This window comes from Triturus cristatus, chromosome 1_2, assembly GCF_964204655.1.
Source record: "Triturus cristatus chromosome 1_2, aTriCri1.1, whole genome shotgun sequence".
NCBI classification, from domain to species: domain Eukaryota; kingdom Metazoa; phylum Chordata; class Amphibia; order Caudata; family Salamandridae; genus Triturus; species Triturus cristatus.
This window is the reverse complement of record NC_140580.1, coordinates 1,080,653,945-1,080,672,521: the sequence shown is the minus strand read 5'-3', so window position 1 is coordinate 1,080,672,521 and position 18,577 is coordinate 1,080,653,945. Positions and strand designations below refer to the sequence as shown.

The 18,577-nt window shown below is 40.8% G+C and overlaps 2 protein-coding genes across 6 annotated transcripts in view; one reads left to right on the top strand and one right to left on the bottom strand.

Annotated features, from left to right (window-relative positions):
- The window catches only part of GPSM1 (G protein signaling modulator 1), a 982,732-nt gene extending 967,665 nt beyond the window's left edge, over positions 1-15,067 (top strand). Inside the window, exons 15-16 of the transcript XR_014963238.1 lie at positions 8,938-9,045; positions 12,004-15,067. The gene's annotated coding sequence lies outside the window, so the exon portion shown is untranslated. The remainder of the gene's footprint in view (positions 1-8,937; positions 9,046-12,003) is intronic.
- Positions 1-18,577, bottom strand: part of LOC146868700 (uncharacterized) — a 133,655-nt gene that overhangs the window by 47,509 nt on the left and 67,569 nt on the right. For 4 of the 5 annotated variants that reach the window (XM_085613313.1, XM_085613335.1, XM_085613345.1 and 1 more), the window contains exon 10: positions 8,099-8,201. The exons of the other annotated variant lie outside the window; for it this stretch is intronic. In XM_085613313.1, coding sequence (XP_085469439.1) covers positions 8,099-8,201 — 103 coding nt within the window. The remainder of the gene's footprint in view (positions 1-8,098; positions 8,202-18,577) is intronic. 5 annotated transcript variants of the gene reach the window in all.

The window sequence follows — 18,577 nt, the reverse complement described above, 5'->3', positions numbered from 1 at the left end:
CAACTATTTTATTTGCTGTCATAAAAGTCAATAAAAAAATATAAAAAAAAAAAAAAGATTTAAACTTTGAAATTTCATTTGTTTTAGACTGAAGTCTATTATAACTCATGTTATTTTATATTCCATTCAATATTTTAAAAACCCAACTAATTTTAATTTACAACTGCAATTGCAACTTATAACTCCATACACCTTTTTAAATTGCCCCCTTTTTATTGCTATGGTAAAGAAACATATATATTTTCACTGAAAAAACACAACTGTAAAAGTGACAAACAAACCAGCTTCTCCTAAAAAGAGAACCTACATCCAATTGAGGTGGACGGGCAAAGCCTGAGGGAGCAAACTCAGTAGACAAATTCAGAAAGGAAACACCGTTCACACAAGGCAGTAGAAGTGCAAAATCAGAGGTTTATTGGTGGCAAAATTACATCTTTATGATGCGGTTCAGCCTTGATCACACCTTGAGATAGATAGATAGATAGATAGATAGATAGATAGATAGATAGATAGAGTTAGAAATGGGGTCTCTAGTTGGCAGTGGTTTACACCCTGTCCAAGTAGGGACCCTCACTCTAGTCAGGATAAGGGAGTCACACAGCTAAGATAACCCCTGCTCACCCCCTTGGTAGCTTTGCATGAGCAGTCAGGCTTATCTCAGAGGCAATGTGTAAAGCATTTGTACATACACACACACAATAAGACAGTGAAAACACTACAAAAGGAGTCCACATCAGTTTAGAAAAATATTTATCTGAATAAAACAAGCCCAAAATAACAAAATCCAACAAACACATGTAAAGATATCACTTTTTAAAGGATAAGCAAGTTTAGTCTATAGAAATCAATAGATACGTTACTTCTAGCACAACGTACCTTAGATACGTCAAATCAAAGACTGTGCAAGGTGCAGGGGAGGTGAGGCGCTGGAAAAGCAAAGCGATGCGTCAGTTCCTTACTCTCAGGGGAGGTGATGCGTCCGTTCCTTACTGCCAGGGGAGGTGAAGCTTCGGTTCCTTTCTGCTCGGTATGGAAGGTGATGCGTCGGTTCCTTACTGTCAGGGGAGGCGACGCATCAGTTTCCTACTGGAAGGGGAGGTGATGAGTCGATCTCCGGACATGTGGCCTTGGTTCCTTATTGCTAGGCAACATTAATGAAGAAATGAGCACCCAGATACGATGAGTCAAAAATCCAGACGCGCTGCGTCAATTCCACAGCGATGAAGCAGGCGCTGCATCAGAGTTGGAGTGGTGTGCCACGGACTTCCGTGATGCGGTGCTCGAAAATAAAGTTGCGGCGGTTCTTCTAATGCGCTGAGACCAATAGCTGGGGCCTTCAGTGAAAGCCAGAGTAGATGCACCGATCGGGAACCGCACTCCGGTGCTGGCAGTGGTGATACGTCGAAGTTTGTAACAATGAGTCGATAAAAACAGACGCTGGAAGTCGATGCGTGGACTTTCTCCTTCAGTTCACCAGATTCTACTTCCAAGGGCCTAGAAACTGGTTTGGCACCACTTGGCAAGTCCGAACTCTCAGCAGAAGAGCCCAGGCACTGGTAGGTGAAGTCTTTGATAGCAATGAGACTTCTTAACAGGAGGCAAGCACACACAAGCCCTTGGAGAACCTTGGAAGCAGGATAAAGAAAGAAAAGTCCAGTCCTTTCACTCCCATGACAGAAGCAGCAAGCGGCAGGCCAGGACAACAAAGGAACAGGCAGTGTCAGTTCCCCCTACAGGATCGAGCTCTTCTTCCTGGCAGAGTGTCCTTTAGTGCAGAACTCATCTGATTTGAGAGTGTTAGGGGTCCAATACTTATCCCCTTTCTGCCATTGAAGAATGCAAACTGAAAAGGAAATTCTTTGTAGAGCACAAGACCCTGCCTTTCCCTGACCTGGCTTCAGACACACTACAGGGGGCGGAGACAGCTTTGTGTGAGGACAGGTACATCCCTATTCAGGTGCCAATGACAACTCCTCCCACCACTCTAGCTCAGGAAGGCCAATCAGTCTGGTGATGGCCCCTCAGCTCCCTTTGTGTGGATAGGATTAGCACAGTGCCATCCACTACAAGCGGTAAAATGGCAAAAGCCATTTACCACTCCAGGCACAGTATTACAACCTAGGATTGATAAAATATAATTCAAGCCAACCTGAAATGAATACAAGCAACCCCTGACACATGTTTTGCTATCATTATAGCTCTTCAGAGAGGTTTAGCTTTGGCCAGAGACAAAGGAGCACCTAGTATAAGTTAAAACAATACCCTTTGAGGCTTAGAGTGGTGCATAAATTATGTAAAAGAGAAGCAGAGAACTCTGGGTAATTCCAAAGTTTAGGTGGAAGGCAGCTCCTGTTTAGAGCACCCCAGCAACACTCTGAATCTGCTCACCTCAAAATATATATATATATTCATGTCATTTGACACTTGCTTTCCTTCTTGTAGTAAAATTTCACGCATGACTTCTGGCGGGATGTACGTCATTACAACGCACACTTTTACAACGCATGCACTTACAACGCATTTTTTACAACGCAACATCCACTACAACGCATGCCATCACATCGCAGGACACTACAACGCATTTTTAAAAACTACCTTTACAACGCATTCCACTACATCGCATACTACCTTTACAACTAATACCATTACAACGCATAATATTACATTGCATTTAAGGTAAGTATTGGATAGTATAGGGGTAAAAATTACTAATCTTACTCCAGGGGGTGCAACAGTAGGGTAATTGTTGGATAGTATAGGGGTAAAAATTACTAATCTTACTCCAGGGGGTGCAACAGTAGGGTCATTGTTGGATAGTATAGGGGTAAAAATTACTATTCTTACTCCAGGGGGTGCAACAGTAGGGTAAGTGTTGGATAGTATAGAGGTAAAAATTACTATTCTAACTCCAGGGGGTGCAACAGTAGGGTAAGTGTTGGATAGTATAGGGGTAAAAATTACTATTCTTACTCCAGGGGGTGCAACAGTAGGGTAAGTGTTGGATAGTATAGGGGTAGAAATTACTATTCTTACTCCAGGGGGTGCAACAGTAGGGTAAGTGTTGGATAGTATAGGGGTAAAAATTACTATTCTTACTCCAGGGGGTGCAACAGTAGGGTAAGTGTTGGATAGTATAGGGGTAAAAATTACTATTCTAACTCCAGGGGGTGCAACAGTAGGGCAAGTGTTGGATAGTATAGGGGTAAAAATTACTATTCTAACTCCAGGGAGTGCAACAGTAGGGTAAGTGTTGGATAGTATAGGGGTAAAAATTACTATTCTAACTCCAGGGGGTGCAACAGTAGGGTAAGTGTTGGATAGTATAGGGGTAAAAATTACTATTCTAACTCCAGGGGGTGCAACAGTAGGGTAAGTGTTGGATAGTATAGGGGTAAAAATTACTATTCTAACTCCAGGGGGTGCAACAGTAGGGTAAGTGTTGGATAGTGTAGGGGTTTTAATATAATATTATGCGTTGTAATGGTATGCGTTGTAAAGGTAGTATGCGATGTAATGGAATGCGTTGTAAAGGTAGTTTTAAAAAATGCGTTGTAGTGTCCTGCGATGTAATGGCATGCGTTGTAGTGGATGTTGCGTTGTAAAAAATGCGTTGTAAGTGTAGTGCGTAGTAAAAGTTGCGTTGTAAAGGTTGTTCCCCCTTCTGGCGTTAGATGTAGTAAAATGTCTACTCACTACAATGAACATGGCAAGCAGACTACTGCCTCCAATCACCTTCACCTGTATATATACTGCACATGTCCACTTAGAGCACTATGTTGGCAGCCGAAAAGCGTCATGTTGGACCTTTTCCTGATATGTGAATAAACTACCATCCTTCTTCACACCAGCTTTCAGAGTCTGTGCCTGAGGCAGAAAAACAGCTTCTTTCGCTAGGCCTCACATTCTGCCCCGAGAGCAGTTTCGACTACAGCAGCACTCGCATTGATGTATTTAAGTTCATCAGAAAATTTAAGTTTTTGAAATCCTTTAAACTGAAACAAAGTAACCGGACTGATCAAGAATTGACACCAATGAATGTTTCCCTTTCAGTTGCATATATTGCAGTCATCCGCACATTGACTGAACTAGAAACCCCCGACACCTCTGTAAGCACACAACAACTTGGCCTTAATGAAGGAATAACAATCCAAATTAAAATACCAAGCCCTTTCAGGCAACATTCTGTTTTTACCCCTGTGATGCCTAAAGATGCCATCGATATATATACAATGATGTGATTATTGATGAGCTTAAAGCACTTCACCTCAAAACAGCAAGGAAATCAGCCAGACTCTACAAACAAAACCTCAAATATCACAGACTCATGACCAAACTTCAAAATGAAAATGAAGTAATCATCAACAAGTCAGATAAAGGGGGAAACATTGTGCTCGGGCCAAGACATATGTATCTTGAAGAGGCTAACAGACATCTATTGGACAGAAACTGTTACAAAATCTCCAATCACAAAGAAGTAGCTGTCACCAACAAAGAATTAAGGAAGCTTCTGAATGATTGCAGAACGCAAGGACTATTGAGTAAGGATGAAACTGCTTTTCTTAGTACAGAATCACCTGTCTTGCCCTTCCTTTATTTCCTTCCCAAGGTGCATAAAAACTCCTCCCCTATTCCAGGGCGACCCATCATATCTGCACGCAAAAGTATATGTGAAAACATATCAAAATATGTGGACTTTTTTCTCCAAGATCTTGTCTCCAGCCAGCCTTCTTACATCAAAGATACCAGTGACTTCTTATGCAAGATCAAGGATATCCCATGGCATAATGTCTCACTTCCTTGTATACTAGCATTCAACATACTGATGGGTTGGACGCCTGCAAACCTTCCTAGATAAAAAGCCTATACATTGCCACAACCATAATGCGATGCTCCTCAAGCTCATTCATTGGAGCCTCACACACAACTACTTCTTGTTCAACAAAACGGTGTACCAACAACTATTGGGAGTAGCCATGGGGGCCTGTTTCTCACCCAGCTATGCATGTCTTCATGTAAGCTGGTGGGAGAAACAGGTCCTCAAAGGAGAACACATCACAGCTTGGAACGATAACATTATCACTTGGCTAAGGTACATCGATGACGTGTTCTTAATCTGGATGGCCAGTTCTGAGAGTGCTAACACGTTCATCACACAGATTAACAGGAACACCTTGAATCTAGAATTCAATGCCAACATTAGCCATACATCTATTGAATTCCTAGATGTTACCCTATACATAGCTAACGGCGCACTGCACTCCAAATTACACAGAAAGCCCACGGCGGGCAACTCAGTCCTGCACGCCTCGAGTTTCCATCCCAGGCACTTAATAGCAAGCATCCCCTATGGAGAAATGCTCAGAATAAGGAGGATCTGCAGCTCACCTACTGATCTCTTGACATGTCAAAAGGAGGCAGCCAAGAGGTTTAGAACACGAGGATACTCCTTAGCTAACATCAACAAAGCTATGAAGAGAGCCAACGTTCAACCCCAAGAGGCTCTCCTCACTGGGATTGGGAGCTCTGGCGCAGAAAGGGACATCAATTTCTCCACTGAAGGGCATACATCCACAGAAGGCACCTCTGATCCAGACAGTAGCAACATCACAACTAGTGAGATCAAAAAAACAGTCAGCACTATACTCATTATCACTCATAACACGGAAGTGAGAGCTATCAGATCAGTTATCAACAGAAATTGGGGTATCATCAGATCAGACCCAACTCTGGGCCCTCTAGTTGCTCCTTATCCAGACATCACATACAAACGTGCCAGATCCATGCATGACGCTCTAGTCAAAAATAGTCCTGAAATCAAGAGCACGGCTAACTGGCTCTCTGACAGGAAGGGCTTTTTTAAATGCAACAGTTGTAGGGCCTGCAAGTTTGGAAAAAACATTACACAACTTGATTCCACCTTCAGAAAAACACATCTCATCATCAAACAACACCTTACATGCAGAACAGAATACGCCATTTACATGCTGGAATGTGACTGTGGGCTTAGTTACATTGGGAGCACCAAGTTAGCTGTACACATGCGCATCCTTCAACACCTCAGAGCCATCGTGAATAGCGACCCCACATACCCGGTGGCAATACATTTTAAGGAAACACATCACAACAACCTGGAACACCATAGGTACTCAGTGATTGACTGCATCCCTACACTAAGAAGAGGAGGCAATAGGGAAAGGTTGCTACAACAAACAGAAAGCAAATACATTTTGCAATTTAACACTAAGGCACCAGCAGGCCTCAACACTAGTGAGGACCTTTATCATTTTCTATAATATGCCGTATAGGTCATCCATTAAAGGCACAGTAAAACTAAATCGATCTCGCCTCAAGATTTTTCGACTGTTTATGTAAAACTTGTGACATTAAAGCAGTTACGAAAACGCAGATTTCTCGCCTGGTCGGCCGATTCTCGCCCGTTCCAGACTCATTGGTCCTTTCATCCCGTTCTTGACCTTCCATCTTAGTAATTTCATCGTGTTCGGTCTTTAACCGCTGTTAGGCCCCATGAACTCTTGATACAAATGTACCTTCACGCCCTGAAGAAGGTGATACCCCGGACAGGGGGTGACAACACCGAAACGCGAGTTGGCGTGTTTTGATCTTTTCTGTTCCTTACATGTACACCTTATTGTCTGCTTCATGTAAAACAAATCAATGTTAATTTAGTTTGTTTTCAAATTATCCATAATAAGATATATTGTAATCTTCTGAAGCACGACTCTATAAGTAGAGGACTGTACACTAGCAACCGGATTGTTTTATTTAAAGAAATAATTGTTCTATTTTTGCACATGTATATGGATGTTGTATCAGAACCAGTTATAACAATTCTTGATGAATGTCAAGTGTGGGTTCACGATTTGAATGGGTATATTTGAATGTGAGATTGCATGAATGTCGTATGAAAGGTAGTACATGGTAATTTTCATTATGAAGGGCCTGTGTTACTGTTGTATATATTTTATTATGTAAAGAATAGATTCTTGTATTGATTTGTTGTCTTTTGAACAATAGCAAGATAAAAATAAATGCTGTTTCAATAATTGACTCATATAATTTTTGGTGTAAGTACATGGCTTAGCCTGAGAGATATATTAATTTAACGACTTATATGCGTTCCTACAAATAAATATGTAGAGCAGCCTGTTAGATTTTTTGATATGTGAAGGTGTAGCCCACAGAGGCTCCTCCATGTGAAACCAAGCAATTCCCTCACCTCTTAATGAGGCAGCGGAACCGCAAATTTGGTGGATCCAGATATCCACGGAATGGCCCCTTCCGTCAAGCTTTAAATTATCCCCTCCATCTGCATATTTCAATTTAATGTTGTCTGCAAGGGATGGATTAATAAATCTGCACTACCTATAGTGACCCTATACTGTAATGTAATTTTGGCAGTATTTCTGCTGTAGCATGTGTCTATCACATGTATGGCCTTTTGTTACTCTTACCTTTTCACACTGCTCTTAAATTTCTCTTTGACCATAGTCCTGGTGTGTGATTTGTGGAAAGGTCGATCTATTCAGTGAGGTAACTGTGGATGACTCCAAGTGGCTGAAAGGATTTTTTTTTTAAAGAATTTATTTTCAGTTTTTTAACAAACAATGCAGCATTCATTAATACATAAACATCACTTGCACAACACTTGGTGTCCGAAGGCCAACATTCTGCCAATCTTCACATGTATGCTAGAGGGGGGTGCACAACCCTTCCACGCCCACCCACTATAGCCCCAGTCCGCTCTCATCTCCATCCGTTCCACTCTCTCACTGCTCAGTGTCATGCTGATCACTCTTAGAGTCACCAGGATTGAGGGCAGAGTTACAGAGTTCCCGCCATTCAGTTAGGTCGGTCTGGAGCTTATCTTTTCGATGCAGTTTCATATGGATTTCCTCCGCTAGGGCCCACTCCTCTACGTCCCTAAGCCACATTGCTATATGCGGGCTCCTTTGTCCCATCCAAGTTATGGCCACTCTGCACCTAGCCAGGACCATCATGGCTGAAAGGAATTATTACCATGTGATCCAAGTGTGGGACTTTGGAATTCAAATATTAATACTAAAAAAATAATAATCACCTGAAGGGGTCAGCATTTCCGCCAGAACTCTACGGGTCTCTGCCTGCCCTGTGGATGCCCTCTCCCTCCACTGCTGGATCAGCCGACTGTACGAATGAGCCATCTAAGAGGACGAGATCAATGGAAGAAGACAAGGACTGAGGATGGCGGCATCTATGGATCCCTGGTCAGGTCTTACTTACCATGGACAATGATACACATCACACTTCAGAGCAGTTGCTAACATCAGGGTGGCACGCCTGCCAACAGCAGTGAATAACATTCCAAAGCCTTGCAATGTTCAACAAATAATGACATTCCCAGAAAACAAGGGGGAGTAGGCTTGTGTTTGACTGGTACTTAGAAATCATTCCCAACAAAATGGTCCTGAAACACAACCAGCTCCCTCCTCCTCAATGCCGTCTGCTGAATATTTGTCTGCCTCCTTTTCTTTTCTGCTTAAAAGTACATTTTTCTACCTTTCTGGTTAGTCTTTTTATATTTATTTTTAAATACTAAGATGAGAGCCACAGAAAAATTACATAATCCACGAGGTTTGTTAGTGAGGAGGCTCAGTCAATGGTGTGTACCCGGCCGACAAACAGTATTAAAAGGGACTGAGTAAAGTTCATGAAGCAGGAGGCTACTGTGGCTAGTGGTTGCTAGTTGGTATAATATGATAAGAAATAGTTCTTCATAACCTTACAAAACGTTCTAATGTCTCCTTGTAGTTTCATGAGTGAAGAGAGGGTGTTCAAAAGTGATGAATCCTCTATGCAAATGCATCTGATCTCACAATGTTTGTACCTGAATGGGAAGATGCTGAGTTGGTTTCACCTGGCTGATATCTATTTTTCTAGAATGACTGGGCGAGCAGGATCTGCAGTCTAGAGAGGGAACGTGAACCTGGCATGGATACGTAAAATTGCATTCTAATCTTGATGGGAAGCCAGTACGGGGTCTTCAAGGTAAGTGTGATATGGTTCCAGCTTCAAAGGCTAACCGTTTGGAGTCTGACAAGCTTGTTTCCTGGAAGGCTTCTGTATATAGCCAAGCATGAAAATCATCTTTGCTTGCACAAAGTAGATCTGGTACTCACTCATGTTAAAAATGTTCATTGTTCATACAAAGCCAGGTGGAAGAGTAGCCGAGTACAACATAAATGTGTGTCCAACCTGCAGACCAGCATTTAGAATTCCAGTGCAGGCCAGACTAATGTTCGATAGTTAAGAAGGCCTCAGTGAAGTGGACAACCATTGCCGGTAAAACAGGCTGCGACAGCCAACTCTCTTCAAGTTCATCTGTACTTTTAATAACATCTTTTAACAGGGAGGGACCTGGGGTGGATATGAAAAGGTGACGTGTCCGGTTATAAAGATCATGGGCAAGCCTGTATGTTGAGTGATGCAATAAGTGAGGTCACAAGCAGTACAGTGCGGGCATACTAAGCTCAGCTAACTAGAACTGCTAAATTTCACTTGTGTTGTACGAGTGACATCTGAGCCTAACTACAACAGTCTTGTAACCTTTGGTTTTGTCAGTGAATATATAGGTAACAGGCCTTTAGCATTACATCAAAACATAAGGATGTTATTAACGATGATGAGGCTGTGTCTAGAGAACAATCTGTTTTTGTTTGATAATCAACTGTACCGACAGATACGCGGAACCACGATGGGAGCTTGCTTCTCCCCTAGCTACGCGTGTCTACTCATGGGCTGGTGAGAGGAGCGGGTTCTCAAAGTGACTCACAGCAAGCAATGGGAAGAACATGTGGTAGTTTGGTTATGATATATTGATAACCTCTTCATTTTATGGAGCGGATCAGAAGAAAGTGCTTTAAACTTCATAGATACCATCAATCACAATGATCTTAACCTACACTTTATGGGGGAAACCAGTAAACAGTTGATTCATTTCTTAGATCTGGAAATATTTGTGAAGAATGGTAAAATTGAAACCAAACTATTTAGAAAACGTACCACAGGCAATTCCATATTGCATGCGACTAGTTTTCATCCAAAGCATGTAATAACCGGGATCCCCTATGGGGAGCTCATGCACGCCAAAAGAAACTGTAGCCTACCACAACACATAAAATCGAGTCAAGAAGAAATGATACAAAGATTCACAGACAGAGGGTATAATTCACACACATTAAATACAGCAGTGAAAAAAAATCTATAAAATTTCAAGAGAACAACTACTATTTGGAAGTTACAAAATGGAGGAAAAGGGTGAAAGTGTGAGGTTCATTACCACATACGGTAATCAACACAAACAGTTTGAAAGGATAGTTAAGAAAAATTGGCATATTGTGTGTGCTGACCCAGTCATAGGTATCAAGGTACCTATCAAACCCTGTATCACATACTGAAGAGCTGAATCCATGAAGGATATCTTGTTTAAATCGAGTCCAGAAAATGTAAGATCTGGTGCCTGGTTGACTGGTTTGAAGGGGTTCTATAAATGCTCTAAATGCAAAGCATGCAGAATAGGTAAAAACACTAAGGTATATACTTCCCCATTTGTTCATAAACCAATACCTATCAAGGGCAGATACACATGTAAGAGCAATTTTGCTATCTATGTACTAACTTGCGCCTGTAACAAAAGGTATATAGGTAGCACGACTTTACAAGTACATAAACGCATCTTACAACACACGTGTGCTATCAAGAACACGGATTTGTCATACCCAGTATTTAGACACTGTGCTGATGTACATCAGAGTGATGAAACACAAATGTCCTATTTTGTGATTGATTTGATACCAAACGCAAGTAGAGGGGGGATAGAATGAAAGCCCTCCGAAGGTTGGAAAGTATGTATATCCTCAACCTAGATTCTCAACATCCTAATGGATTAAACATAGAAGAGGATTTACATAATTTTCTATGAAGTAACAATAGAAAATATACTCCACACTCTGCGACATAATGCACCACATAAGTTTGCTGTAACTACACATAAGTGGTTCGTTTTTCTTTACTGTAGTTTCCTAATTGTTTCGGTCTATAGTTAGATCTTACACAGTGGTTGTTTAGGATTAACATTGATGAGAAGTATTGGTGGTAGGATTAGAAAATATAAGATGAACTACTTTGGGAAATGTTCAAGATAATAGTCATATGAGGTAATAAACATACAATACCAAATATGCTCTATAAGGAACAACTACCTAGTTGCAAGTGTGAGTTATCCCAAGACAGTTTCAAGATGCGTAGAAATACATGTAGTAATGTCACAGGGGAAATTATTAATATGGATTAACTAATCCTATGAAGTTAGCGCCATTTTGTGTAACAATAATGTATTATCTATCACTTACATAACATTTGAAAGGATTCAATCTTTTGGGAATAACATGTGCAATAGAAGGCATTCAAAACGTTTTATATTGTTTAAAAATAAACAAATAAAAATAGTTAGGGGGCAGAGATAAAATAAGGAAAAAAGTGAACATGAGAAAGTATGTTGTTTATGTTTACCTGAGATAGAAAGCCTCCAAACATGGCACTGCCACCATTGTGTGATCAAGGTGCTGGAGCAGAGTTTTCTGTTAGAAAATTCTGGGGCTTTTGAAGCTCTGGCATGTCTATGCGTTTTATTAATTATTAATAATTAACAACTAATTATTAGTCTTGTGCAAGTGTGTTTCACTAATCAACCTGTTTGTCCTAACACAAGAGAAGGTTACACGAGGGTTAGCATGCGTGTGCTGTTTTTCGTATTTACAATAACGTGCAAGTTTTTCATGTTTAAACGTTGCTGTGTGCTATTTATTTTGAGCACAAAATGCTGTCTGAATTAATGCTTTATATGTCGCAATGCTAGATAAATGCATACACATAAGGGTGTTAGTGGGGTTAACACTGTTTAATCATTATGATGTAGTAATCTTTATTTTGTCTCTTTAATTAAAGATGGTCTATTGTGGCCTATGGAGGCCTTTATGAAAATAACTGAGAATAATTTGAAGCCTGGCTGAGCTGTGGTGCAGGCAAAATCTGTGATGTGACAAGGGAGACCCCTGCTGGAGTTCAGTTAACAGAAAAACTGACGGTAGTCCTTATATGGAAATTTCCGGGAGGACATCAGCAAGCTTGGAGGATCTCCAAAAGAAATGATGTGTCCTTGGTGAACAATGAACCTCAGAAAGAACATTGTGCTAAAGCCGGTTTGCCGAGGGAAATGAGCGAGATGGATACTTTAATAGTTTCTAGTTCTTGGTTCCTGTTCCGTGTTTTGCGTATTATGACTTTTCCTGAGCGGAGATTTCAAGATGTTGCAAAGTTACATCCCTTCCTTTTCGTTCTGCTCAGTGATACAGTTTTACTTGTCAAATTCATGTGGGTTTTCATTGTATTTTGCATTATAAAATGTTAGCTTAGGGAGGGCTCTCCCCGCACTTTCTTTCGTCGCCTTGCTGCGTGAACTTGCGTTGCTGAGGACTGATGCTAAGGACCTTATCCTGAAAAGACTTTTGAGAGACTGGTCCTGACCCGTTCTGACACTAGTTAGAATAGGTAACTATGAGAAATGATTTATTCTGATTTTATTCTGACTAATTTTAGATAAAGCAATATAACTTTTAAACATGGTATTGGTTGTTTCTTTTCTTGTTGTTTATTGAATACTTTTTGATTATTGTTTATAGATTGTTTATATTATGTTAGGCAACCACTAAACTGGTCCTATCGCCTAGATATAGATGCAGGGTGCTTTAGGAGTTTTCTTCCCACAGGTTTGCTGCTGGTAGAGTATTGGATCGTATGTTAGTGAAATGGGCCCTAGTGTATGATGAATGTATATGCGTGTAACTGTGAAATTACTCTATCTGTGGTAGTGGGCATATTTTAGGTACCCTGATCTGTATCAATTTCTCTGGTAGCAGAGGATGGTTTAGATGGTTGTCTTGATCTGATAAGATAAGATTGCTTGTAAATTAGCTTATTGATTATTGATTTATTTTGATGTTTTTGGTATATGTACTAATACTAAATGTTGGAGTCGTTATGTTGAGTTAAATGTAGTGCTTCTGGAATTTGGAAGCTGTGGAAGCAATTCCGTAGTAGGGCAGAGGAAGGTGTATATGCTGCTCTCGGGAAAGGCGGGATTGTAAGGAATTACGTGTGACAATTGAAGTTGCGCGTTCACATTGTCTGGGTTCGGAATCAGTGACATTGTATGTTACTATTAGACATTTCTAGTATATAAGGAGTGTGAATCATAGTGAAGGTTATCTGTGAAACTCTGGTCTTAAGTCCCAGGGATCCGTAAGGATTGCCGTTAAAGCTTATTGCGGGAGGAGTTATAGGTATTCTCTGAGCTTGTTTGCAGAACTGGGCGGAGGTAAGCTGCTTAGTTGTTGTGAGTTATAATTCTGTACAGAGACAGGTTGTGCTGTTCTCGGGAAGCAGGATTCTGTGTGCATGTACTATATTTTTCTCGTATGAATGTGCGTGAATGCATATACATTTATTGATTGTAAGACTCTTTTGGATACGTCCTAGAGGAAACAGTTATGAGATGTATGTAAAGTTGTTGACTCTTGAGAAATAGACACTCTTTTACTATTCTGTGGTTAGCGAAGCAGACAATGGAGATGTTTTCATGTCGTAACTAATAGATTTGTAGAAATTTTGACACACGAAGTCTACTGAGAGTTTTTTGTAAAGGAGGGGTAGACGAGTGACAGAGACAGGAGACAGAGACTGCAGCGGTTACTGACGTCAGAAGGTTCGCGCACTGATTGGATAGTGATTCAGAATAGGGTTCGCGCTAGGATTGGTGCGTTAGTGTGAGTCGCGCAGGGATTGGAAGAGCTGCTTAGTGACGTAGACGCTCCAGGACTGGTGCGTTAGCGAGAATTGAGTTTTCAACCTAGAAAAGTAGAGAGTTTAATAAGTGCTTGTTAAGATGTATTATCAAGAAGAGAAAAAGAAAAAGACGTTCTTTGGAAAGGTTAAGAAGTGGTTTAGCAAGGATAAAGAGGTTAAGACAAGAGAGGGTGAGTTGCTACCTCCAGCGAAAACACCTGCATCCTTAATGGTTGCGAAATATGGATTACATACCTGTATATGGTTGCAGAATTGGGTTGGCTATACTAAAGAAGATGGTGTTTTAGCATTCCCAGAACATGGTTCATTTAATCTGGCCGTGTTAAGAAATTTACGGGAAAAGATGGCACATCTAGACCCGAAGCCGAGACCTACACAGTTCGAGGCTTTAGTGGAATGGGAAGAAGAAGTATTAAATCGAGAAAGACAGAGAACTGGAGGTCAGTACAGGTACATGTTTGGGAGGAGACATGATCGTGAGACACATCAAGATAGAATGAAAAGATGGCGTGATGCTACCATGTCAGATGGATTATATCCTATGAGAACAGTTGAAGCTTCGGCTCCTTCAGAAGAAGGGGTTTCTGAGACAGATAGGAGAAGATATGGAGAGTTTGAAGATGAGGTCTTGAATGATATGATGTACAAGAGACCACCTCCATATAGATCAGAATCGGAAGAGAGTACACCAGTTGTTTCTCCGATAAGAGATACAGTTGAGAAAGAAAAAATGACATCTGAATCAAGAAATAATAGTTCTTTCAGAGAGGAAAATGCCAGGAATGCCAGACAATTAGCAAAGACGACAACAGAACTGACTGAGAAAATTAGAGAATTAACGATGAATATGGAAGCTGTTACAGTGCCTGTTACTATAGGTCCGGTAATTCCTATGTTTGATGGACAGAGAGTAAGTGAAAATGGGCTGGTAGTTCCATATATTGCAAATAATTCAGCTGGTCCTTCAGGAGATTTAGGTAAAGGAACAGGGATAAATGACCTGAGACAAACAAGACATGAGACAGGTAATGAATTCATGAATGTTAGTGATTCTAGTAGTTTAGGGATGCCAATTTTAGAACCGCAGAGAAAAATAGTTTCAGCGAGAAAAACTGCGGAAATAACAGTTGACGACCTAAATGACTGGATGAAAGTACTTCAGAAAAAGGATAAAGATTCACAAGTTGTTGATGTGGTTAAATTACGTATAGAATTAGAAGAGCTTGTGACAGGAACGGTTCCGACAGAAATCCTGAAAAGTCATCATGATGGTGAATTATTGTTCATGTGTAAGAGCATAACATGGAGGGCAAGAAGTACACATGATAGACTGAGAGCGATAGCAAATGAGCAAGGAGTTGACATTGATAAAGTAAAGGCTTTACAGAAAACATACAGGATGGATTTCACAGAGAAGGACATAGAGAATTTGAATAATTCTGGTAGAACAGGACAGATTAAAGAAATGGTGGCATTATTGCGTAGATGGGGTGATGTAGAAAAGTGGAAGGATAGGTGGTATAAGAAAAGGGATGAATCTGAAGATAGAACAACTTACTCAGCATTTCCAGTGAGAGAAAAAGAGAAACCAGTGGAGCAGTTTCCTATGAGAGAAATACCTGGAGGAGGATATGTACATGTTCCATGGACCAGACAGGATATTTTATCATTTACGAATGATTTCCCTCGATTGAGAGAAAAGCCCGTCGAGTGGTATAGACAGGTAGACAGGTTTGTGAAATTGTCAAAAGTGCTGTGGGTTGACCTGAATAGTCTGTTTGATATAATTGTTCCAGCAGACTTGTGGACTGAGTGTAAAATAGTTGTGAGTTGGCCTAGTGAGGAATATCCAAGAGATCCGAGAACAGGGGCACCAGATCCAGAAGTGATGAGGAAGTACGATCAGGTGATGGTATACCTGAAGAGTAAAGTTCCTCCAAAAGAGACAGACTGGGTTAAAATAGATCGGACACAACAGGAAGCAAAAGAATCAGTTCATGCTTTTTACGAAAGGCTGATACTGGCTTTTAAACAATTCAGTGGAGATGAACACCTGGGTGACAAAGATTTGAGTCATTTTGTATACAGATTTGTATATGGTCTTAGACCTGAAATTGGTGAGAGAATTCGTGAACACACAGTGGATTGGCAGAGTAAAAAAGTAGATGAGATTCTGAGACATGCAAAATATTTCAGTGATGAAATTGAAGCAAAACAAAGGAAGCTAAAAGAAAAAGCAATGTGGGCACAGGTGAAAGTTGCAGAAAGACAGGAAGCACAGTTGGTGGAACAGGCAAATAATCCAGGAAATAATACAGGGAATAGATCAAGGTTTGCAGGAAAAGGAAGAGGAAGTCTTGAGGAAGCAAAGAAAAAGTTCCCGTGTCACAACTGTGGCCAACTGGGACATTGGAGGTCGGAATGTCCTAATCCACCATTAAATGAGGGTAAATCCTTAAATCAACAGGTGCAGAATGAAGGGAATAACCAGCAGCAACAGCAACAACAGCAGAAAGTTGTGAGACAGCAGCAGAGTCAAGAGCCAAAACCACCTTTACCGCAGAATAGAGGGGTACAAAAGTACAGTCAGGATTCGGGATTCTTCAATGATGAGCAGGTAAACAAACCAAGACGCACTAACAAGGTACAACAGTACTTGTTAAAGAGTGAAGGGAGTGAGTCTGAAGGTGATTATTGACGGTGCCGAGGAGAGGAAGAAGAGTGCATACTTGGTGCAACTCTAGAAATAGACCAGGCAGGACCATTTGTGGATGGGAAAATAAATGAAGAGAGTGTTACTTTTTTAGTAGACACAGGTGCGACAAGATCAACTGTCAGGTCAACAGATGTAAGAAATCTTCCTCTCTCGGATGAAGCAATCCAAGTAGTTGGTGTAGCTAATACACAAATCAGAACACGTCTTACTGAACCAGTGAAAGTACAGATAGGGAAATTTTCAGACATGCACAGATTTATTGTCTGTGACACAAGTCCAGTGAACCTGTTAGGTAGGGACTTATTATGCAAGATGAACTGCACAATTTTCTGTACACCAGATGGAATAGCTTTTGAGACACCAGATGATGATGTTTTCTACCGCATGACTCTAGAAAATAGAGAAAATGAATTAATTGGTGCATTTCCAGTGTTCAATCCGGAGGATCTGCCTCAAGTACTGAGAGACACAGTGAAAAAAGCAGTTTGGGATTTTACAGGAGAGGATGTGGGATTGATGAATAATGTAGATCCAGTGAAAATTGCAGTGAAAGAGGGAATTGCATATCCTAACATTCCTCAGTACAAAATGACACCAGAGATAATTGAAGGGATAACTCCTATAATTGAGAAAATGATTCAGCAAGGAGTCCTAAGAGAACTACTGAGTAGTCCGTGTAATTCACCGATAATGGGACTGAAAAAGCCTAATGGCAAGTTCAGGATCGTGCAGGACCTGAGAAAGGTTAATCAGATTGTGGTGGCATGTTGTCCCATTGTGCCAAATCCATCGGTGATTCTGTATCAAATTCCACATGATGCTGAGTGGTATACAGTGATTGATTTGTGTCATGCATTCTTTTCAATTCCATTACATCATGACAGCCAGCCAATTTTTGCATTTAGGTTTGGCCAGCGTATTTTAGCATGGTGTCGTATCCCACAGGGGTATACGGAGAGTCCTTCGATATTCAATCAGTTATTGAAAAGGTCGTTGGAAAGTCTGATCATGCCTGAAAGCTCAGTGCTAGTGCAATACATTGATGACCTGCTTGTGGCATCAAAGACACGTGAAGCTTGTGAAGTGGATACCATAGCTTTACTGAATCATCTGGCAGATGGAGGGTTAAAGGTATCCCCAGCCAAATTGCAGTTTTGTAAGAAAGAGGTGCATTATCTTGGACATAATATTGAAAAAGGTCTGAGAAAAGTGACTACTGACAGGATCAAAATAATCAAAGAAATGAAAGCCCCGAAAACCCAGAGAGAAGTAAGAATGTTCCTGGGTATGGTGGGATATTGTCGTCAGTGGATAATTAATTTTTCCCTGATAGCAAAGCCATTGATTAAGCTGACGAAAAGTGAAATGACAGATCCGTTAGATCTGGATGCAGAACAATTGGCAGCATTTGAAGAGCTCAAAACAAAAATGTGTGAAGCTCCAGCTCTGGGTATGCCAGACTATGAAAAAGAATTTGAACTGTACTGCAGTGAGAGAAATGGATGTGCACTTTCAGTGTTAATCCAGAAACATGGACAATTGAGAAGGCCTATTGCGTACTTCTCATCGACACTTGACCCTGTAGCTGTGGGTTTACCAGGTTGTCTAAAATCTGTGGCTGCAACATGCAGAAGCCTGGAACAGAGTGAGGGAATCATAATGGGGTATCCTGTAAGGGTATTCGTACCTCACAATGTGGCGATTCTTTTGACAAGAAGCAGAACTCAGCATATGTCAAATAGTCGGTTGACTAAGTATGAGAAAGTGATTTTGGGAACATCAAATGTGACTCTTGAAAGATGTACGAATGTGAATCCAGCGACACTTTTGCCGGATATTGAGAATGTGGGTATAAAGATGGAAGATGATCATGATTGTTTGGATGTGCTTGAGTACTGTACGAAACCAAGACCAGATATCAAGGATGTTCCCTTGCCTGAG